The sequence below is a fragment of the Rhinoraja longicauda genome, chromosome 6 (genome assembly GCF_053455715.1).
Source record: "Rhinoraja longicauda isolate Sanriku21f chromosome 6, sRhiLon1.1, whole genome shotgun sequence".
Lineage (NCBI taxonomy): Eukaryota > Metazoa > Chordata > Chondrichthyes > Rajiformes > Arhynchobatidae > Rhinoraja > Rhinoraja longicauda.
Window position 1 is genome coordinate 28,349,468 of NC_135958.1, and position 24,345 is coordinate 28,373,812.

The 24,345-nt window shown below is 46.9% G+C and overlaps 1 protein-coding gene across 2 annotated transcripts in view; it reads left to right on the top strand.

Annotated features, from left to right (window-relative positions):
* The first annotated feature begins 205 nt into the window (after window positions 1-205).
* The window catches only part of LOC144594842 (meckelin-like), an 82,139-nt gene continuing 57,999 nt past the window's right edge, over window positions 206-24,345 (top strand). For both annotated transcript variants that reach the window (XM_078401750.1, XM_078401751.1), the window contains exons 1-8: window positions 206-415; window positions 9,776-9,858; window positions 12,959-13,037; window positions 13,518-13,593; window positions 14,263-14,329; window positions 16,368-16,403; window positions 18,261-18,332; window positions 20,068-20,183. In XM_078401750.1, coding sequence (XP_078257876.1) covers window positions 244-415; window positions 9,776-9,858; window positions 12,959-13,037; window positions 13,518-13,593; window positions 14,263-14,329; window positions 16,368-16,403; window positions 18,261-18,332; window positions 20,068-20,183 — 701 coding nt within the window. In that variant the 5' untranslated portion in view covers window positions 206-243. The remainder of the gene's footprint in view (window positions 416-9,775; window positions 9,859-12,958; window positions 13,038-13,517; window positions 13,594-14,262; window positions 14,330-16,367; window positions 16,404-18,260; window positions 18,333-20,067; window positions 20,184-24,345) is intronic.

Consider the following 24,345-nt stretch of genomic DNA (forward strand, 5'->3'; position numbering starts at 1 on the left):
GTACGTGTGTTTTAAATGTCCTGCCTCTGCCACTTTCTCTGCCACTTTCTCTGCCTGCCCATTCCACTGTGCAGCTCGGAGTTGCTCTGCTTCGCTGCTGTGTGACTCTACGAGAGGACGATGCCGGGGATCAGGGGGTGGTTGTGCAGGAAGGTGTAATCTGACACTGAGCTTGGAAACCATAGCCACGCCGTGTACACACAGAGGGAAGGGAGCTCCTGGAGACGGTCACTCACTGCTACAATGTCAATGCGGGGAGCGCTGATCCTCGCCCTGGCTGCGCTGTGTGAGGGGCAGAGCGCAGACTTGTCGCTCCCCTTTGCCCAACCCCAGTCCTGCCCCAGCTCCCACTACTACGACGTCTCAGCCTTGAAGTGTTCAGCGTGCCCCCCGCATCTCAGGCGGAGCGCCGATGGTAAGATGCCGGCCTGGCTTATACACACACTTCTCTTAGAGTCAGTCGTGCAGAGCAGACACAGGCCCGACTTGCCCCACCTACTACCTGCGTTTGGCCCATACCCCTCTAAACCTACCCCGCCCACGTACCTGCCTAAATGCTACGTATAAGATTATTAAGGGGTTGGACACGTTAGAGGCAGGAAACATGTTCCCAATGTTGGGGGAGGGGGAGTCCAGAACAAGGGGCCACAGTTTAAGAATAAAGGGGTAGGCCATTTAGAACTGAGATGAGGAAAAAAAAATTTCAGTCAGAGTTGTGAATCTGTGGAATTCTCTGCCCCAGAAGGCAGTGGAGGGCAATTCTCTGAATGCATTCAAGAGAGAGAGCTGGATAGAGCTCTTAAGGATAGCGGAGTCAGGGGGTATGGGGAGAAGGCAGGAACGGGGTACTGATTGAGAATGATCAGCCATGATCACATTGAATGGCGGTGCTGGCTCGAAGGGCCGAATGGTCTCCTCCTGCACCTATTGTCTATTGTCTATACTTAAACGTTGTGATCGTACCTGTCCCAACTATCTCTCCCCGCAGCTTGTTCATCCACAGATGCCGCCTGAGCCGCTGAATTACCCCAGCATAGAGACATGGTGAAATTTCTGGAACCCCACCACCTTTTGTGTAAAAAAAAGTAACCCCTCAGGTTCCCATGAAATCTTTTCCTTCCCCCTCATCTTAAACCTATGTCCTCTGGTTCTCGATTCCCCTACTCTGGGTAAAATACTCTGTGCATTCACCCGAACTATTCCTCTCATGATTTTGTACACCTCCAGAAGATACCCACTCATCTTCCTGTGCTCTCCCTCTCTTGCTGCCAACAACATGTATGCCCAACCTCTGGCCACTTTAAGTGATGTTTCAGCAGTGATTTGCTGATCAATCACTCAAGTTACTCCAGCGCTTGGTTTACTTTTGTAAACCAGCATCCGCAGTTCCTTGTTTTGACAGCAGTGATGTGTTCCTGTCTTGGCTGCCTGTCCTAATGTTGCACAGAACAGCCGAAAAATGAATCCCAACTAATTTGGAGCAGATTTGAGTTGAATTTCCTTCAGTGGAAGAGGCCTACCCGATTTGAAGTGTTAAAGATACGATGGTGGCGTTTAAAAGGCTTTTAGATAGGGACAAGGAAGTGAGGGGAATAGAGGGATTATGGATCACGTATGGATCATATGGAGCAGATGAGATCAGTTGGTCGTGGCATCATGTTTGGCACAACTCAAAGATGATGAGAAGGAAGGGCCCTGACCTGAAACGTCACCTATCCATGTTCTCCAGGAATGCTGTCTGACCTGCTGAGTAATTGAGTACTTTAAGTATTTTTCTAAACAAGCATCTGCAGTTCCTTGTGTCTGTATCTCTATGATGATTCAAGAATGGTTTGGGAGAAGGTACTTCCGTGGTGGGGGAATCCAAAACAGGGAGTAAGCCAGTAAGGTTGGTGCCAGGGTTATAGTGATTCAGGGGTTAGACCATACACATGTTCTCTTGAATCTGGAACAACCCCCCCCTTCCTTCCCCCAAAATTGCTGGACAACTGAAACAAAAACAGGAGGTGCAGGAAGCATGCAGCATGTCTGGCAGTGCCTGAGGAAAAGGTGGGGTGGCGCAGTGGCACAGCTGGTAGAGCCGCTACCTCACAGCACCAGAGACCCGGGATCGATTCTGACATTAGGTGCTGTCAGTGTGGGGTTTCCATGTTCTCCCTGTGACCACGTGGGTTTCCTCTGGGTACTCTGGTCTCCTCCCACATCTCAAAGATATGTGGGTTTGTTGGTTAATTGGCCTCTTGAGCAATTGCCCCTGGTGTGCAGGGAGTGGATGAGAAAATGGGATAACATAGAACTAGTGTGAATGGATGATCATTCGATGGTTGGCGTGGATTCTGTAGGCTAAAGGTCGGCTTCTATGTTGTATCGCTAAACTAAGATTGAGTTATTGTTTCAGGCCAGAGATGAAAGTTTGATGACGGGACCCAGAGATGAAACTTAATTTCCGACCCCACAGATATAACCTGACCTACTCTGTTTTATTTTAGATTTCCTGCATCTACAGTTTTTGATTTTCAACATTTGCCTCTTGTTTGACTGTTTATGATTTCTGTTTTGGGTTGTTGAGCAGAAAAAAATGTATTGAACTCTGCAATATGAATGGTTTCTTGCTCATTGTAGTTTAATAACCTTTTACATTTAGGAAGCCGAATGTCAGGTTGAGAATGTCAGGTTGAGAATGCCTTTGAAGAGAGAGGTTACTTCTTGAAGTTTGATAACCTGACAGAATATAATTACAAAACCATGTTTTTGCTCTGATAAATAATGCAGAAGCTTAGGATTAGTATTTCCAATTAATAAATGATGGAATGCTGACCGACTATACTCCTAGTTGTGGAAGCAGAGATCAGTACTAGTTCTTCTTTCGTGTCCATCATCCATGTTTCAAATGTTACATCACTGTCATCGCCATCCTGAAAAGAGCCCAAGCTTCCAGCGACAATCAGTGGGAGCCATCACTTGTACAATAGACGATGTTGGTACCAGAATTTGCTCAGGACACTTCCAGTTTCCAGCCCCGCGAAGTGGACGCTTCTGCTATGGGGCCAGGACTAGTTAAAAAGATATCAAGGGGTTTAGGGGTGGGGTAGTAGGAATGTCACAAGAGGCTGAATGGCCTGCTCCGGTTGCTTTTGTTTCTAAATGAAACACAAGTGGCAAAAATCCTGTTGTTAGTCCACCATTGTGCCAGGTTGTTTGTGCTGCTGTAAGCAATAACAGGAAAATTATCATTCTGTGCAGAATAAATTAAATTTGTCTCATTTCAGCCATTATCTGAACGGGATGTTTTGCATTCTTTCTGAAAGTATATGTATGAACTCTACACTTGGACATCTTAAGTGCATTTAAACGTTTTTCCCACTCAGTTGCTCCAGCATTTTATGTCTATAAACTTTTTTCCCCTCAAGCTTTGCCTAGCTTTTGAATCATATAATATTTAATATGTGCAGGATTCCACTGGACGAACTTTGTGATGATTGAATTTGCCACGGTTGTGTACAGTTTTTAACATGCACCCATTTAAAGGAGCAAAGTATCAGATTGTTCTGAACTAATTCTGTTTGTTCCACGGTAAGCTAGCAAGGGTAAGGCTTTGAGCAGCTGGACATTGTTTCTGTGAGGAAGCTTATGTCAGTTACACAGTGGAGCAGAGTGGATTCCTGAGGGAAACGAGAGCAGGGCTGAAAAGGCCCAGATGCTCCTTTTAACTGAGGTCTCCTGGCTCTGGGTAGAGTTAACAGCGGGTGTACATGGCAGTGTTATACGCACCCCCTGCCCTGAAACAACATTGTTAGAGGTGGGGAGGAGTGAGGATGATGAGTAGAGGTGAAGGAGATGGAGGACGAGTTGGGGAAAAGGGCAAGTGAAGAATGTGGAGGAGGATTCGGGGTAGTAGAGGAGAGGGGAGGAAGTGGAAGAGGAGTTGGAGGGGTGAAGTATGTGTTGAGGAAGTGAAGGAGGAGATGGGGGAGTGAAGGAGGAGATGGGGGAGTGAAGGAGGAGATGGGGGAGTGAAGGAGGAGATGGGGGAGTGAAGGAGGAGATGGGGGAGTGGAGGAGATGGGGGAGTGAAGGAGGAGATGGGGGAATGGAGGAGGAGATGGGGGAGTGAAGGAGGAGATGGGGGAGTGAAGGAGGAGATGGGGGAGTGGAGGAGATGGGGGAGTGAAGGAGGAGATGGGGGAGTGGAGGAGGAGATGGGGGAGTGAAGGAGGAGATGGGGGAGTGAAGGAGGAGATGGGGGAGTGGAGGAGATGGGAGGTTGAAGGAGGAGATGGGAGGTTGAAGGAGGAGATGGGGGAGTGAAGGAGGAGATGGGGGAGTGAAGGAGGAGATGGGGGAGTGGAGGAGGAGATGGGGGAGTGAAGGAGGAGATGGGGGAGTGGAGGAGATGGGGAGTGAAGGAGGAGATGGGGGAGTGGAGGAGGAGATGGGGGAGTGGAGGAGATGGGGAGTGAAGGAGGAGATGGGAGGTTGAAGGAGGAGATGGGGATTGGTAGGGGAGTTGGGAAAGGGTGGAAGAGCAGTGTGGAGAAGTGGGGTGTGAGCGTGGAAGGGGGAAGGTGGAGGTGTGACAGACTGGGGTGGCAAGAGTGGGGTGTTGATGAATGGGGGTTTGGTGATAGGAGCGGCATGCTTATCCCTGATGTGCTTACCCCTTTCATCATTAGATGTTGACCTAGGAGAGGTCACCAGAGATGTATACATCCAAGAACATGAAACCATTGACTCCCTTCACCGCCGTCCTGCCACGCGTCCCCTCAGCTTTTGCTTATAGAGTCATACAGTGTGGAAACAGGCCCTTTGGCCCAACTTGCCTGCACCGACCAACATGTCCCATCTACATTAGTCTCATGTGCCTGCGTTCGGCCCATATCCCTCTAAACCTGTCCTACCAATGTACCTGTCTAAATGTTTCTTAAATGATGTGATAGTTCTTGCCTCAACTACCTCCTCCGGCAGCTCGCTCCACACACCCACCACCCTGTGAAAAAACAGTAGAGCTGTCCTTCGGGTTCCTATTAAATCTTTCCCCCTTTACCTTAAACTTATGTCCTCTGGTTCTCGATTCTCCTTCTCCTGAAGTCAGCGATCAGCTCCTTGGTCTTGCTCACGTTGGGTGCAAGGGGGTTGTTCTGGAACCACTCAGCCATATTATCGTTCTACCTCCTGTACTCTGACACATCGTTACCCGTTAGTTGTCCAACGATGGAGTTATTGTCAAATTTAAAGATGGCGTCGAAGCTGTGTCTGGCTACACAGCCATGGATATAGAGAGAATAGAGCAGGGCACTGAACACACAGTAAGTGGGAAGGGACTGGGCAAAGGGGGGGCTCGATTAGAATCAAAGTATTTGGAGATTAGTTCTGTGAGACAGGAGAAGGCATAAACAATGGGTCTGCTGGGGAAGTCCTGTTTGTGGATTTTGGGAAGGAGATAGAAGTGGGCCATGTAGATCTGGAGAACGATAAGGTTGGAGGCTGTGGATGGGAGATCACCAGAGGCGATGAGATCGGAAACAGTGTGGGACAGGATGGCCTGGTGTTCATCTGTAGAGTCATGGTCAAGAAACCAGTTGCATAGGAAGAAGCTGGTCCACTGTGCTTGTTGGTGAGTTTGGAAGGAACGATGGTGGTGAACGTTGAGCTATAGTCGAATATAATTCTCCTCGCTCGCACTCTGTTCCACAATGTCAGTAGGACTGAATTTACAGGAGTCAGATCTCGAGGTAATTTATACCGGCATGTGTTGGAACAAGTGACAGCAGTGGTAGAGTTACTGCCTGACAGCACCAGAGACCCAGGTTCGATCCTGACTATGTGTGCTGTCTGTGTGGAGTTTGTACATTCTCCCTGTGACTGTGGGTTTTCTCCAGGTGCTCTAGTTTCCTTCTACACTCCAAAGACGTACAGGTTTGTAGGTTAATTGGCTTCGGTAAAATTGCAAATTGGCCCAAGTGTGTAGGATGGTGCTAATGGTGCTAATGCACAGGGTGATCGCTGGTTGGCGTGGACTTGGTGGGTCAATGGTCGTCTTTTCTCACTTTATCTCTAAAGTCTAAAGTAATTAGGTTCTGTAAAGTTTTAAAACTGGTTTGGAATTGGATCTCTGAGGTTGTTTCTACCAGAAATCACTTTAGATTTTAAACTTTAGAGATGCAGCATTATGTGTAATGGACATATTTCATAATGATGCTGTGCATTTTGTATTAAGGATGTTGTATGTTGTGGACAGACCTGAACAATTTCATTTATTGTGGAAACAGAGCAAACTAATCTCCTGGTTACTGTTGACACAAGGAACTGCAGATGTTTGTTTACTAGTTGAGTGACTCAGTGGCGCAGCGGTAGAGTTGCTACCTCACAGCGCCAGAGACCCAGGTTCGATTCTGACTATGGGTGCTGTCTGTACAGAGTTTGTACGTTCTCCCTGTGACCACGTGGGTTTCCTATGGGCGCTCTGGTTTCCTCCCACATTAAAAAAAAATCAGGTTTATAATTGCCTTCTGTAAATTGTCCCTAGTGTGTAGGATAGAATTAGTGTACGGTTGATCGCTTGTTGGTGCGGACTTGGTGGGCCGAAGGGCCTGTTTCCATACTAAATCTCTAAGATAAATTAAACTAAATTAAAACAAAGACACAAAGTGCTGGAGTAACTCAGCACTTACGTAGAAATCTCTGAACGTTCAGTCTATGCTGAGCGTGTCTCCTTCAGGTAAGAAACGACTGTGAAGGTCGACTGGGCTGCCTCCAATTCACTGAGATTAGAATTCCAGCAGTACAGTGCAAGTAATATAAATGGTTTGCAGACTTGGATCATTGGGTTGTGAAGAGAGACTGAGGTACTCAAATTATCAATTTAATCAAAATGAAGGCGCAGAGACTTTGCAATTCAGGCTTTTAAAATAATGACCTTGAGCTCATAAACTCAGAGTGGAATTAGGGAAGTGAAATGTGTGGGGGTGAGGGGGCAATGATTAAAAAAGAGCTTAGAAAGAACTCCATTTGACTAGATTAGATTTTGCCACTTCTTCATTCCTTTGCTACTTAAACATTTATTCCCCTGCATTACGGGTGCAGCGGTAGAGTTGCTGCCTTACAGCGAATGCAGCGCCGGAGACTCAGGTTCGATCCTGACTACGGGCACCGTCTGTACGGAGTTTGTACATTCTCCCCGTGACCTGCATGGGTTTTCTCCGAGATCTTCGGTTTCCTCCCACACTCCAAAGACGTACAGGTTTGTAGGTTAATTGACTGGGTAAATGTAAAAATTATCCCTAGTGTGTGTAGGATAGTGTTAATGTGCGGGGATCACTGGGCGGCGCGGACTCGGTGGGCCGAAGGGCCTGTTTCCGCTGTATCTCTAAATCTAAAAAATCTAAATCTAAATTATTCACTTTGTGCCTAAAAGCAATCCAGTTACAAACCAAGTGCAGTGAAAGGAATTGATCTTTTTTTTTCTCTTGTGTTTATTAAACTGTCCACAAAACGGAGGTAACTTACGATGAAAATGATGCTGTAAGATTGTACGTTTGAATAGTTTATCTCAGGCAAGATTAATCAGCAGCCAATCTACAATTTACAATCTGCAGGCAATTCTGAACAGGTGTATTGGAGGGAGCAAAATAACTGGTTGCATCACGGCCTGATTCAGTAGCTCGAATGCCCAGGCACGAAGGAGATTTCAAAAGGTAGTGGACGCTGTCCAGTCCATCATGGGTACTGACCTCCCCGCCATCAAAGGGATCTGTAGGAGGCACTGCCTCAAAAAGGTAGCCAGCATCATCTAGGATCCACGCCACCTGGCCATGCTCTCATTTCACTCCTGCCATCGGGAAGAAGGAACAAGAATCTGAAAACTGTGACCCTCCAGATTCAAGAACAGCTTCTTCCCAAAAACCATCAGGCTCTTGAACGCTACACGACACTAACCTCAACTGTGCACAGACTTGGTTGCTCTAATGACTTAAGGCTTTCTGCACAAGCATTGGAAATTTTGAATTTATTTGTTTTTTTTTGTTTATTACCAGCACAGTGGCGTAGTAGTAGAGTTTATTCCTTACAGCGCCAGAGACCTGGGTTCAATCCTAACTGGTGCTGTCTGTACAGAGTTTGTACGTTCTCCCCGTGACCGCGTGAGTTTTCTCCGGGTGCACCGGTTTCCTCCCACACTCCAAAGACGTGCAGGTTTGTAGGTTAATTGGCTTTGGTAAAGATTGGAAATTGTCCCTAGTGTGGGGTGGTGCTAGTGTACGGGGTGATCGCTAGTCGGTATGGACTTGGTGGGCCGAAGGCCTGTTTCCACAGTGTATCTCTAAACTAAACTAAACTCAATTTGAACTAAACTGTGTTAGCAGACTTGTTGTGTTGCAGCAAGTAAGAATTGCATTGTTCTGTTGCTGGTACATATGACAGTTAAACACTCTTGACTCTTCAACCATTTTAGTAAATGACAACATTATCGTAAAGACAATGATGAAATTGTTGCTGGATCTAAGGCCCAGGACATGATATATTGGTGGGTCTGCTGGCATCACAAGCCTCCAGGCGGGATCCCTTGCACAGGCGTGGAGATCATGGAGGGCAATATTAATTGTGCCGATAGATGTTTTTGAGAGATACCTAGCTGGCATGTGCAGCCACCCTCACTAGTTCTGTCCCGAGTGTGTAGGATAGAACCAGTGTACGGGTTATCACCAGTCGGTGCAAACTCAGTGGGCTGAAGGGCCTGTTTCCACGCAGTGTCTCTAAAACTAAAACTAAAGATCATGGAACATAGAACAGTGCAGCCCTTCAGCCCACAATGTCTGCCAAACATGATGGCAAGTAAAACTAATCATCCCTGCTTGCTCCCTTCATTCATAGCATATCCATGTGCCTATCTAAAAGCCTCTGAAACAACATTGTATGTGCCTCCACCACTACCCCTGGCAGCTCGTTCCAGTCACCCATCACTCTCTGTGTAAAGAATGACTTGCCCAGCACATCTTATTTAGACCTTGCCTCTTGCACCTTAAAGCTGTCCTCTAGTCTGTGACATAACACTGGCATAGAGGAAACATTCCAGAAAGATTCCAGATAAACTTTACAGGATCGCTCATTGTGTGTTGGGAGAGAACCGACTACGTTTCTGGGCCTGATAATGTGGCTGGTTGCTCTGTAGTCTCCTTCTAGCCCCTGACTCACCTTCACAGGACTGGTAGACAGTTGACTAGAGTGTGAATAAGTGAACTCTCTTTTAATAGAGATGGGATCATCATTCACTGTTCACTGACAATTGTTTTTCAGTTCCAGAGCAAAGTGGTGTTTGGGGTTCTAGGAAAGAATGGATGTAGGGATTGCTGGAAATATGAATAATCTGATAAAGTGATGCCTCGTTAGTCCTTTTCTTTAGTTTTTAGTTTTCGACATACAGCATGGAAACACCTTTCAGCCCTCTGAGTCCACACTGACTGCACTGACACTGACCCTGTTCACTATCGCTGTATGTTATCCCACATTCTCATCCACACGCTAGGGCCAATTTGCAGAGAGCCAATTTAACCTCGAAGTCCGCATGTCCTTGGAATGTGGGAGAAAACTGGAGCACCCGATTAAATCACAGGGACAACGTGCAACTCCACACAGAGAGCAGCCGTGGTCAGGATCGAACCCGGGTCACTGGTGCTGTGAGGCAGCAGCTCTATCAGCTGCGCCATCTCATGGAAATGCAATCACAGACGGCTCAAAAGTGGATGTAATTGGCTGATAACTCTGCTTATCTTTATTGCAGGACTCCGTTGCATCTGTAAAGTTGGTTACACCATGGTTGACACTGGATCACCCGTAGCAGAGTGCAGTCTGTGCAACCAAGACGTAAGTGGCCACAGGACAATGGGTATTCTAGAGGGCATAGCTACATGGTGAGAGGGGGATAGTTTAATGGAGATGTGTGGGACAAGTATTTTACACAGGGTGGTGGGGAGCCTGGAACGCATTACCAGGGTCAGTGCTGGAGGCAGACACAATAGTGGCATTTAAAAGGATTTTAGACAGACACGTGGAAGTGTAGGGAATAGAGGGATAGGGATCACATACAGCCAGCATTCCCTCTTTCTCCACCCCTCCCTTGCCCGAGTCATCCTGCTAGTTCCACTGCTTGCATCCACATCCCCCTTAATTATCACTCTTCCACAGCCAACAATGGACCATTGCGGGCTCTACCTTTCCTTGGTCATCGGCGCTGGCTCTGATTTGTTTGGAACCTTTTCATGCCTCTAGTTTCCCTCTACCCTGCCTCTCAGTCTGAAGAAGGGTCCCGACCCAAAACGTCACCCATTCCTTTTCTCCAGAGTTACTCCAGCATTTTGTGCCTATCTTCGGTGAAAACCAGCATCTGCAGTTCCTTCCTATACAGATTAGATCGGTTCTGCGAGGCATCATTTTCAGCACAAGCATTGTAGGCTGAAGGGCCCCGTTCCTGTGTTGTCCTGTTCTATGATCTATATTCTACGTTCTCCACTCATTTGCTGAGATTAAATGGGCTTTGACTGTCTGGTAAACCTGATGCACTTGCAGTATCTCAGAAGCAAGTCCACTGAGGAGGAGAAACTTCACTTTTAATCAAAACTACCTGGATGACCACATGAAATACTGATACCTGAAGGTCTAATGGACCTAGATCTAGGAAGTGTCCATTTCTAGTGAGGATATACACAACGGGCCAAATGGCCTCCTTACTTGATTGAAAGATACAGCATGGAAACAGGCCCTTCGGCCCACCAACTACATGCTGACCTTCGATCACCCGTTCATCTTGTTTGATGTAATCCCACTTTCGCATCCATTCCCGACACAATGTTTAGAGGTCGGTTAATAAACAAACCCACACATCTTGGGGATGTGGGAGGAAACCGGAGCTCCCGGAGGAAAACAACGCAGTCACAGAGAAAACGTGCAAACTCCACAGAGACAGCACCCGAGGTCTAGATCAAACCCAGGTCCATGGCGCTGTGAGGTAGAAGCTCTACCAGCTGCACCATAGTGCCACCATTCTGGGCTGGAAATGTCTGATTCTTTGTTTTTGATGGGAAAGTGAAATGCAATAATACTTAAAATAATACTCATTCCAACTCTCCAGATTAAATGCCTGCACAAGCACTCGGCTGTAGCCGCCAAGCTGCTATGTGGCATCCTAACCTCAGGCCAACACCAATAACCCAGGAATACTTGCATAGAACATAGAACAGTATGGCACACAACGCACCCTTTGGCCCACAATGTTTGTGCCGCACATGATGCCAAGACCAACTGATCTCATCTGCCTGTACATGATCCACATCCCTCTGTTCCCTGCACTTCCATGTGCCTATCCAAACCCCTCTTAAATGACACTATTGTATCTGCCTCCACCACCACCCCTGGCAATGCGTTCCAGGCCCCCTTGAGCAGAAAATTCCTATCAATGGTTCAATGGTACTTTATTGTCACCTGCGGAATTTCTTTTTGCATACAAAAGCACAGTCATACCCAAGTATATTGGTGTAAGAATAGTGGTTTACACTGAGGCAGTGCACAAGAGTTACGTCTCTTGTGTACATTACTCTGCTTACATGCTTGTATTTGGGTATGATTGTGCCTGTGTAGAGTAAGCCTGAGGTTATTGGCCAGAGATTGTAACCTAACATTTCAAAGTTCTTAATATTGGAGTTTAGCCTCGTTTATGTTTGTCACATGTACCGAGGTACAGTGAAAAGGTTTTTTTGTTGCATGTTATTCAGTCAACGTAGTCTTATCCTGGCCTTCAAGACCTGCCTAGGTATTGCTATTGAACTCATTTATTCACAAAATGCTGGAGTAACTCAGCAGGTCAGGCAGCATCTCAGGAAAGAAGGAATGGGTGACGTTTCGGGTCGAGACCCTTCTTCAGACTGATGTCAGGGGGGGTGGGACAAAGGAAGGATATAGGTGGAGACAGGAAGACAGTGGGAGATCTGGGAAGTGGGAGGGGAAGAGAGGGACAGAGGAACTATCTAAAGTTGGAGAAGTCAATGTTCATACCACTGGGCTGCAAGCTGCCCAAGCGAAATATGAGATGCTGTTCCTCCAATTTCCGGTGGGTCTCACTATGGCACTGCAGGAGGCCCATGACAGAAAGGTCAGACTGGGAATGGGAGGGGGAGTTGAAGTGCTCAGCCACCGGGAGATCAAGTTGGTTAAGGCGGACTGAGCGAAGGTGTTGGGCGAAGCGATCGCCTAGCCTGCGTTTGGTTTCGCTGATGTAAAGAAGTTGACATCTAGAGCAGCGGATGCTATAGATGAGGTTGGAGGAGGTGCAGGTGAACCTCTGTCTCACCTGGAAAGACTGTTTGGGTCCTTGGATGGAGTTGAGGGGGGAGGTAAAGGGACAGGTGTTGCATCTCCTGCGGTTGCAGGGGAAAGTGCCCGGGGATGGGGTGGTTTGGGTAGGAAGGAACGAGTGGACCAGGGAGTTATGGAGAGAACGGTCTCTGCAGAACGCAGAAAGGGGAGGAGATGGGAAGATATGGCCAGTGGTGGGGTCCCGTTGTAGGTGACGGAAATGTTGGCGGATGATTTGTTGGATCGGCTGGCTGGTGGGGTGGAAGGTGAGAACGAGGGGGATTCTGTCCTTGTTGCGAATGGGGGGAGGGGGAGCAAGAGCGGAGCTGCGGGATGTAGCAGAGATCCTAGTGAGAGCCTCATCTATAATGGAAGAGGGGAAGCCCCGTTTCCTGAAGAATGAGGACATCTCTGACGCCCTAGTGTGAAACACCTCATCCCGGGCGCAGATGCAGCGTAGACGGAGGAATTGTGAGTAGGGGATAGACTTTTTGCAGGAGACAGGGTGGGAAGAAGTGTAGTCCATGAGCTATTGAACTCATGATCATCATTCCTCCTGTGCTGTTAGTTTCTATTGCCTGAAGTGCTAACAATGTTCATTTTGCTGGCTGTACAGACTCAAGTTGTGTCGGTGGATGGGAGGCTCTGTTTGACATGTCCAACCTGCAAGCAATGTGGAGGCTCGCTTGTCCAAGGTAGGATCCCTCGCAGGTTTACAAAACAAGGAACTAGATGCTGGTTCACAAAAAAAGACACTTTCGGCCCTTCACGTCTGCTCGGCCATTCGATCATGGCTGATCTATTTTCCCCTCTCAAACCCCTTCTCCTGCCTTCTCCCCATAACCTTTGACACTGTACTAATCAAAAACCGATCATTCCTATTAAAAACCCCCATTGACTTGACTTCCACAGCAGTCTGTGGCAATGAATTCCACAGATACACCACTGGCAGAAGAAATTCCTCTTCATCCCCATTCGAAAGGTACGTCTTTTTATTCTGAGACGATGCTCTCTGGTCCTGGACTCTCCCACTAGTGGAAGCAATAACCGCCCCATGGCTTTTATTTTCTCCCCATTCCTCCTCAGTATCTTGCTAGGCCTAAGTGCGATCTGAAGGACTTTAGACGAAATGTAATTTATTCTCAGAGATAAATCACTATCTTTTCTTTTTGCAGTGGAGAATTTGCCTTTGAGGACAGCGCGCTGTCAAGCATGTACCAACCAGACTGTGCCCAACGCCTTGGGGAACATGTAAGTCCTGCTCTGTGCATGAATAGTAAGGTTGTTCGCAGTTAATCTTGTCTGGGTCCTTGGAACCAGTCCAGTGCAGAAGGAGGCCATTTGGCTCATCAAACATGAGCTAGTTTTCACTGTCCGACCATGCAGTTAGGCCCATTTAATGGCTCTTGTGTGTATTATCTATATTGTTTTAGTTTTAGAGATACAGCCTGCAAATAGCTGCATCCTTTGGCCCACCAAGTCCGCGCCGAAGAGCGATCACCCGTACCTAGGGACAATTTACTGAAGCCAATTAACCTACAAACCTGTACGTTTTTGGGATGTGGGTGGAAACTGGAGCACCTGGAGGAAGCCCATGCTGTCACAGAGAGAACGTACAAATCCCACACAGACAGTGCCCATGGCCAGGATGGAACCTGGGTCTCTGGTGCTGTAGTAAGGCAGCAACTCTACCGCTGCACCACCTTGCCTCCCACTATTGTCTACTTGTGTTGTTTACTGCAAAAGACACAAAGTGTGGGAGTAACTCTCCACTGAGATGCTGCCTGACTCACTGAGTTACCCCAGCACTTTTTGTCTTTTTTTTTGGTAAACCAACATCTGCAGTCCATTGTCTCTGTGTTGTTTACGAGTAACGCCTGGATCAGTCCTGGTCATCAGTACGTTTTTCTCTCTCTGCAGGTGTGTCCCCTGCCATGAAACTTTCATTTGGACCACCAACAGTTGTACGTGTCCATCTAACAACTTGGTGAGCAACCTATTGGTTAGGGGAGCACTGGAGCGGTCTGAGTAGAGTTCGTGTTCGCGTCAGAGTTCTGGCAAACATTGCTGAATGCTTAAAACCTGTCAGGAATTACAAAGAGTTCCAAATTGAAAATCAAATAAAAAAATATCTGCAGACGCTGGAAATATGAAACAAAATAGAAACACTCAGCAGGTCAGGAGGCATCTGTGGAAAGAGACAGAGTTTACGATTTGGGTCAAAGACCCTTTGTTATGGAGTGATAGAGTCATGGAGTCATACAGTGAGGATCAGGCCCTTCAGCCCAATTTGAGCACAGCAACTGACATGCCCCTTCTACACTAATCACATTTGCCTGCATTTGGCCCATATTCCTCTAACTTGTACTATCCATGTACCTGTCTCAAGTGTTTCTCAAATGTTGTGATAGTACCTATCTCTGGCAGTTCATTATGTATACCCTTTGTGTAAAAAAGATCTCCCTCGGGTTCCAATCAAATCTTTCCCCTTTCACTGTAAACCTATGTCCTCAGGTTCTCGATTCCCCTACTCTGGGTAAAAGATTCTGTGCATTTACTCTATCTTTACCTCTCATGATGTATAATCTGTATAATCTGTATTACACCTGTATAAGATCACCCTTCATCCTCCTCCTCTCTATGGAATAAAGTCCTAGCCTGCTCAACCTCACCGTATAGCTCAGACCCGCGGGTCCTGGTGAATCTTCTCTACACACTTTCCAGCTTAATGGCATTTTCTGTATGACAGGGTGACCAAAACTGAACACAATACTCTAAAAGTGACCTCACCAATGTTTTGTACAGATTTATGTGCTTTGTTTCAGCAGACTTCTCCAGTAAAATGAACTGGTGAGCCCAAAATATGAAAGAGTCTTTGACTTGAAATGTTAACTGTTTCTCTCTCCACAGAGGCAGCCTGACCATCTGAGTGTCTCCACCAGTTTCTGTTTTTACTTTCAACATTGAGTTCTTTCCAAGAATCTGGGTGGTGAATCTGCAGACATTGTTGCCCCAGACGGCTGAGGAGGCCAAGTCATTGTGTATTTTTTTAAGTAGAGATTGATAAGTTCTTGATGAGTAGGGGCATCAAAGGTTACGGGGAGAAGGATGGAGAATGGGGTTGAGAGGAAAAAATAGATCAGCCATGATTGAAAGGTGGAGCATACTTGATGGACTGAATGGCTTGATTCTGCTCCTGTGTCTTATGGTTTTATGATTTTATGAATATTAACATTTTTTAACTGTAAGAGGACAAAACAAGATCGATATAAGCAGATCCTTCCCAGTCATGGAAGTGCCAAAAATGACATTAATATGTGTAGTTCTGGTTGTCTAATGAGAATATCATTGAGCTGGAAAGAGTGCAGAGAAGGTTTAGATGTTACCAAGACTGGAGGGCTTGAGGAGAGGCGGGATCGCCTGGGTCTTTGGTGCCTGGAATGGTGGAGACCCAGTCTTTGTCCCAGGGAAGGATGATCAAAAACTGGAGGGCGTTGGTTTAAGATAAGAGGGGAAATGTTTAAAAGGGCCCTGAGGGGCAACTTCTTCACGCAGAGACTGATGTGTGTATAGAAGGAAGTGAGGCGGGTACAATGACAACATTTAAAAGGCATTTGAATGGGTAAATGGATAGGAAGGATCATGTGCAATATAGGTCTAATGCCGGCAAAGGGGACTAGCTTAGATGGGCATCTTCGTTGACATAGATGCGTTACTTTATGTATTACTCTGTGACTAAGAGGGATGAAGATAGAAGATTAAGAGTAAGAACATTAGAAATTCAACTTTCTTGCAAAGAGAAACAAGTAAGTGTGAGGTACACTGCCTAAAGGTGAGCGATGACTGATTAGTTGTGATGGATGGATGATAGGTCTTGGGTAAAGGATGGGTAAATCTGATTGGAATTGTTTGCTTGAATTGAGGAACTGGTTGGATTTAGTGGCCATTGTCCCAAGCAACTGCTGAGATTGGAAACATCTCTCCTGAGTTTATTATAGTGCAATATTCTGTGATTCTCATTTCAGAGAGGAGGACTTTGCTTTGAAAACACAAGAATACCGGTGAGTATTTATTTATCTCTTTGGTACAAAGCAGCTTTTAATCCCTGTCCTGCCTTGGTACTGGCACTAACAGAGCTGGATAACCAGTGCAGTTCCTGTTGACCTTGGAGGAATTTGGGTAGAATATACAGCGGGCGTCTGATCCTCCAGCTTTGTTCCCTCCCCTGTGCTGGATTTTGCCCACGACACCAGTGTCTGTCTGATCACCAAAAGGTGAGAAGATACAAATGTGTTGAGATCAGGTGAAAATAGTATTTGGGCTTGGTTGAGATGCCCCCCCCCCCCCTAGTGTAGTTGAGTAGCCCCCACTCATTAGTGTCATAGAGCAATGCAGCATGGAAAAAGGCCATTCGGCCCACATTGTCCATGCTGGCGAAGTTCACATTCTACATAACTCCCATTTGACTGCAAATAGCCGATAGGCCTCTACCCATCAATACAGCCGTTCAAATGTCTTTTGAAAGTTGTAACTATATCTGCTTCTACAATTTCCTCAGACAGCTCATTCCTGATATGGACTACCCTCTGAGTGAAAAAGTTTCCCCAAGGTCTCCCCTTAAAGCTCCCCCGCCTCTCCCTCACACCTAAATCCCATGCCCTATAGTTTTTCAAATCCTCTGCCCTGGGAAAAACTCAATTCACATTTACTTCACCCATACCCCTCATGATCTTTGAGGACGGCACAGTGGCACAGCGCTAGAGCTGCTGCCTTACAACGCCAGAGACCTGGGTTTGATCCCGACTACAGGTGCTGTCTGTCTGGAGTTTACACGTTCTCCCTGTGACAGCGTGTTTTTTTTTTCGGGTGCTCCGCTTTCCTCCCACATCCCAAAGATTTGTGGGTTTGTTGGTTAATTGGCTTCTATAACTTGTCCCTAGTGTGTAGGATAGAACTAGTGTACAGGCGATCGTTGGACGACGTGGACTCAGTGGGCCGTAGGGCAGGGCTTGTTCCCAGGCTGCATCTCTAAACTAAACTATCTTGCTTGCTCCCCTGTTCACACACATAGATGATGGGTCCCTGGCTGAGGTTCCTGGATGTGGCACCTGGCAGGACAGTTCAGTGAATTCCATATAGTGTCTCCAAGTCTTTAGTCTTTAGTCCCATCTTTAGTTTAGTTTATTGTCACATGTTCTGAGGTACAGTGAAAAGCTTTTGTTGTGTGCTAATGAGTCAGCATAAACATGATTACAATCGAGCCATCCAAAGTGTACAAACAAATACATGATAAAAGGAATAACGTTTAGGACAAGATAAAGACCAGTAATGTCCGATCAAAGATAATCCGAGGATCTCCAATGAGGTAGATAGTTCAGACCTGTTCTCTAGTTGTTGGTAGGATGGTTCAGTTGCCTGATAACAGCCGGGAAGAAACTGTCGCTAAATCTGGACGTGTGCGTTTTATACTTCTGCACCTCCTGCATGATGGGAAAGGGGAGAAGAGGGAGTGACCAGGGTGCGATTATGCTGGTGGCCTTGCCGAGGCAGCGTGAGGTGTAAATGGAGTCAATGGAAGGGAAATGGGCACAAAAAGCTGGAGTAACTCAGCGGGTCAAACAGCATCTCTGGAGAAAAGGAATAGATGATGTTTCGGGTCTAGACCCTTCTTTAGACTCTTCATGCTGTCTGACCCGCTGAGTTACTCTAGCTTATTGTGCCTATCTTCAGGTTAAACCAGCATCTGTAGTTCCTCCCAACACAATGGAAGGGAGGTTGGTTTGTGTGATGCTCTGGGCTGCGTACACAATTCTCTGCAATATCTTGCGCTCTTAGATGGAGCTGTTCGGGGCAGGGGTGGAATTACACTGTGCATTATGTATGAAGCAAGATTGAATCTTGATGATATTTTCTTTCAGGCCAGTTCGGGATCAATGCCAGATTCCATCTGGTATGAAATGCACCTTCAAGCAAGCTACCTGGCATGTGCAGTAAGTTATAACTCCCAGAGCCGTGGTTTCACTGGGGGTGTGTTTACCGCTGGTGTAATATTAATTGAATTTGAGCTGCTTTCCTTGGTGATCCCTCAGGTGATCTCTTTCACTGGTTTAAATCGAAGGTAGTCACAAAATGTTGGAGTAACTCAGCGGGTCAGGCAGCATCTTGGGAGCGAAAGAATAGGTGACGTTTCGGGTCGAGACCCTTCTTTCACTGGTTTTATTCTTTCGGTCCTCTCATGACCGAGGAGTTTGAGCCCTGAGTTTTTCATGTGTTTATTCTCCATTGGTCAACTTTTCTGTGACCTTGAGCAAAACTGCTTCATGATTTAGTGTCTGCAATACATTCCTCCTGCCCAAGTCTTCTGGGGACCAGCGGCTTAAGGGGCTCCCCACCTGTTTGAGCACTTTGTTCCCATGACAAGTCAGTCTGGAGTAGGGTTGCCGACTGTCCCGTATTAGCCGGGACATCCCGTAGTTTGGGCTAAATTAGTTTGTCCCTTTTGCCGCCGCCATTGGTGGAGCGGGAGCACGTGGCCGCTGGCTGGATGAGGTCACGTGGGGCGCGGGGCGGTGACGTCACCCGTTGTCCCGTATTTGGGAGTGAGGAAGTTGGCAACCCTAGTCTGGAACAAACATTTACTATTTACTAAATTGGTGTATTGTTAACTGACCCAGGTTGGGAAAAGCATGGGCTTGATTAGGAGATTGCATATTGAATTATAGTCATGATAGGACACTGTTCAGGGCTGAGGAAGGTATGAGGGGAAACCATATAAATTCAATACCTTTTACTTCTAAATGACAATTTCAGCTGCTGATCCAGAATGTCTGAGGATTAATTCGGTCGGTATAATCTGCAGACACCCGTGAACATCGAACTGAGACAAGCTGACCGCAGTAACAATGAGTGACCTTCCAGCTAAACCCACAGCACTTCCTGTAAATGGTTAACATTTATTCAGTCTGTGGTATCGAGTAGCATATGTGTTTTGGATTGAAGTTATATTTAAATCACAACTTCTCCTTTACTCTTTTGAAAACAACAGTGTCTCATTGCAATAAAGGTCTGAACCACGCAGTGTTACAGCACCAGAGACCCGGGTTCGATCCTGACCATGGAAGCTGTCTGCACGGAGTTTGCACGTTCTCCCTGTGACCTTGTGGGTTTTCTCTGGGTGATCCGGTTTCCTCCCACATTCCAAAGACGTTGGTTTGTAGGTTTTTATTCACAAAATGCTGGAGTAACTCAGCGGCAGCATCTCAGGAGAGAAGGAATGGGCGACGTTTCGGGTCGAGACCCTTCTTCAGACTGATGTCGGGGGGCGGGACAAAGGAAGGATATAGGTGGAGACAGGAAGACAGTGGGAGATCTGGGAAGGGGGAGGGGAAGAGAGGGACAGAGGAACTATCTAAAGTTGGAGAAGTCAATGAGATTGTAAATTGTCCCTTGTGTGTAGGGTGGTGCTCGTGTACAGGGTGATCGCTGGTCGGCGCAGACTCGGTGGGCCGAAGGTCCTGTTTCCACACTGGATCTCTAAACTAAACTTAACTAAACTAAACTACTGTGTGAGGACTGGTGTCAGGAAGTCTACACCATGGGGTTCAGTGTTGGTTTGGTCTGAGCTGACCCCTCAGCATCCAAGCAAGGCCAAATGCCCTCCCTCTGCAGCTTGAGGTTCTACTGTAAGTGGAAACAACCTTTATAAGATCTCCCTTTTGTTTTCAGAACACGCAGTACAGTAATCAGACGGCATGCCAGCTTCTCACTAACCTGGTGGTGCTCGATGTAAATGGTTTGGTCAGCGGTGAAGCCCTCATTCTGTACCGAAACGTGCCTGCAATGTGAGTCTAATATCTTATTATATCTTAATATCTGAGGAGAAATGGAGCAGGACTCCACCCCAGCAGGACTCCACCCCAGTCTAATATTGCTGGGGTGGAGAAGGTTGGAGAAGCATGGAAACAAACCCTTCTGCCAAACTTGACCATGTCGACCAAGATGCCCCAGCTGATCCACACTAGGGCATCTAGTGTTTGGCCCAAACTCATCCTCTCCATGTACCTGTCCAAATGTCTTCTAAATGTTGTTATAGTACCTGCCTCAACTACCTCCTCTGGCAGCTCATCCCATATACCCACCACCCTCTACATGAAAACATTAACCCTCAGGTCTTTATTAAATCTATCCTCTCTCACCTTGAACCAATGTCCTCTGGTTCTTGATTTCTCTACTCTGGGTAAAAGACTTGGTGCATCTACCCAACCTATTCCCATCATGATCTTCTACACCTCTTAAAGATTACCCCTCATTCTCCTGCGCTGCAAGGAACAAAGTCCTGGCTTACCCAACCTCTCCCTAGAGCTCAGGCCTTCAAGTCCCCAATTGCAAGTGGGAAATAAAATATAATTTGGGCCGATAATCTGCCCTAGTTACCTTATCTGGCCTAAATGTGACTCCTAACTAGTCCTTGAGTTACCCACAACACCCTTTGGTTTGGCCATAAGTGCCATCCACAGGGGGTGGCCGCATCTATGAAGGAACACAAACGTTTAGTAACATCACACAGAGGGCATATGGAATGAGCTGCCAGAGGAGGTAGTTGAGGCAGGTACTATAACAGCATTTAAAAGACATTTGGACAGGTGCATTGATAGGACTGGTTTAGAGGGATATGGGCCAATTACAGGCAGGTGGGACGAGTGAAGTTAAGACATTGTGGTCGATGTGGGCAAGTTTGTGGGAGCTGGGTTTGTTTCCATGTTGTATTTTGGGAGCCTTCTGTGCTAAGTTTCTAAGTTGTGACTTCAAATGTACTTCATCGACTGTACAACACGTAAAGACAATGTCAAAAGTACATGAAAGTTGCCATTTAAATGCAAATTAGTATTTATACTGCAGTGACAGGTTTTTGGGTTGAATCCAGCCCCTTTCTGGCTCCATCCTTTCCTCAGATAAACACTAGAAATAAGCTGTTGAAGTACACATGCTTAGCCCACGGATGTCTATTCCCTTTCTGCCAATTCAAATTTGTTAAATAAATATTTAAGTGATGGCAGAAGGGTTGATAAGTACATGATGTGTCTGCAAAGGGTCCAGTCCTGCTAATACAATGGTTCAATGGTTCTTTATTACACATGTAGCAAGGTACAGTGAAATACCTTTTTTGCATACAGTTCAGTAAGGTTATTGCCACACATAAGTACAATCCCCATTAAGCACAGAATGTACGGAAACAGCCCACTCAGTCCATACGCAAGAGTCACCAGGCGTTGGCACCATTTTTAAAGTCCCAGTTGCAGCTGGCCAGAAAGGCCCCTTGCAGCCGTCGCCTCCACTCCGGATCGCTAGCGAACGGTCATCCCTCTCCTCACCCGGACACCTTCAGCCTTTGTGCTCCATGGGCCCCTCCCACAGCCGACCTTGAGGGCGCGGAATCTAAGACCCCCGCTTCCTCTGACTGGCCTCGTGTTCTAGCGTCTTTGTTCTTCGTTGTTTACGATTATGATCTAACATTTTCTGACAATGAATCAGCCAGATGGAGTCTTGTGAACGATATAATTTTACAGATGGAGCCCTGACTCTGGCCTGTTGTGCTCTCAAAGTGCTCTTTGAGATGCAGTGTTAAAGGCAAGGTAACCGGAATTGTTTAGTTTTAGTTTAGTTTAGTTTGGTTTATTGTCATGTGCATCGAGGTACAGTTGCGTGCTATCCAGTCAGTGGAAAGACTAGACATGATTACAATCAAGCCGTTCACAATGTACCGATGCACAATAAAGGGAATAACGTTTAATGCAAGAAAAATCCGATTAATTATAGTCCGGGGGGTCTCCAATGAGGTAGATGGTAAGTCGGGACCACTCCCTAGTTGCTGATAGGATGGTTCAGTTGCCTGATAACAGCTGGGAAGAAACTGTCCCTGAATCTGGAGGTGTGCGTTTTCACACTTCTTGCCTGATGGGAGAGGGGGGAAGAGGGAGTACAGGTATTCTCCAGTGCTACTTCGGCATCGATCCAGCCAGGAATAGGTTGTTTAAATGATAGCTAATAAATTATCGTTGGTGTATACACAGTTGCCCAATACTGCTAAGATTAGCATAGGGAGCTTGTACAGAAAACCCAGAGCAAGGGTAGGAAAACTACCAGGGAGAGTATTTGCTGCCAGCACAAATGTGCAGAGTCTGGGTAATTACAGGTTACAGTAGCTATTGACAAACCAAATATCAGTGCCACTGTGGTACCTGTTTAAACCTGCCAGATTAGAGGTTAGAGGTTTCTTCCAGTAGTAATTGCATGCTGCATACGGCAGCTAACATTTCCAAATTGACTTTTGACAAGGCATGCTGTTAGTTTAATTTAGTTTATTGTCACATATACTGAGGTACAGTGAAAAACTTTTTTGTTGCGTGCTATCCAGCCAGCGGATATGATTACAATCATGATTACAATCGAGCCGTTCACAGTGTACAGATACAGGATAAAAGGAATAACGTTTAAGTCCAGTAAAGTCCGATTAATGATAATCTGAGGGCCTCCAAAGAGGTAGACGGTAAGGCAGGACCACTCTCTAGTTGTTGATACGATGGTTCAGTTGCCTGATAACAGCTGGGAACAAAACTGTCCCTGAATCTGAAGGTGTGCGTTTTCACACTTCCACACCTCCGGTGAAGGGAGAGGGGGGAAGCGGGAGTGAAATTCAGGGTTACGATGTCAGGCTTCATTTCATTTCACAGGGTGTGGCACGACAGCAGCTGAGAGCTGGGATGAATCATAAGATAGTGATTGGGTCAAGGAACCACCTTGCACAAGATAAGATTGGCTCCCTCAGGCTGACTCATCCCTATCTCAGGGTTCAAAGCTGAGCACGCCCTTGGTTGGGACATCAAATCCAGCATCCCTGACTCACTGGACCCACATCAATTTGCATACAGGGCAAATAGATCTACAGAGGACGCCATCTCTCTGGCTCTTCACACTGTCCTGACTCACCTAGAGAGACAGGGCACGTACGTGAGGATGCTATTCATAGACTATAGCTCCGCCTTCAACACGGTCATCCCCACCAAGCTCATCACCAAACTCCACCAGCTAGGCCTTAGCTCGTCATTATGTGACTGGATCCTGGACTTCCTGCTGGAACGACCGCAGGCAGTGAGAATGGGCCCGCACCTGTCCTCCACTATCACCCTGAGTACCGGCACACCACAGGGCTGTGTTCTGAGCCCCATGCTCTACTCCCTCTTCACACACGACTGTGTTCCTGCATTCGACAACAACACCATTGTCAAGTTTGCAGATGACACAACGGTGATCGGGCTGATCACCAACGGGGATGAAACAAACTATAGAGCGGAGGTGCAGAACCTGGCGGACTGGTGCTCGGATAACAACCTGTCCCTAAATACCACCAAGACCAAGGAGCTGATCATCAACTTCCGTAGGTCACATAACGGGGAATATGCCCCGATCTCTATCAATGGGGTCAGTGTGGAGAGAGTGTCCAGCTTCAAGTTTCTGGGCACTCACATTTCGGAGGACCTAACATGGTCCAATAACACTGATGCGCTGGTCAAGAAGGCACAACAAAGACTGTTCTACTTAAGAACACTGAAAAAGTCTGGTCTACCCCAACAGCTGCTGAAGACCTTCTACCGCTGCACCATAGAGAGCATCCTAACGCATGGAATCCCTGTGTGGTACCTCAGCTGCACGGAGGCAGAAAGGAAAGCTCTACAGCGGGTAGTCCATAGAGCTCAGAGGGCCATCGGAACACAGCTACCAGACTTGGAGGGCATCTACAACACACGATGCCTCAGAAAAGCCACCAGCATCCACAAAGACTCTTCACACCCCTGCAACAGTCTGTTCGAACTCCTTCCATCGGGCAGACGATACAAGGCCTTCTATGCCCGCACCTCCAGACTCAGGAACAGCTTCATCCCCAGGGCCATAGCTGCTATGAACCGGTCCTGCTGAGCCGGATGGCCACAACGCATAGATCAACTT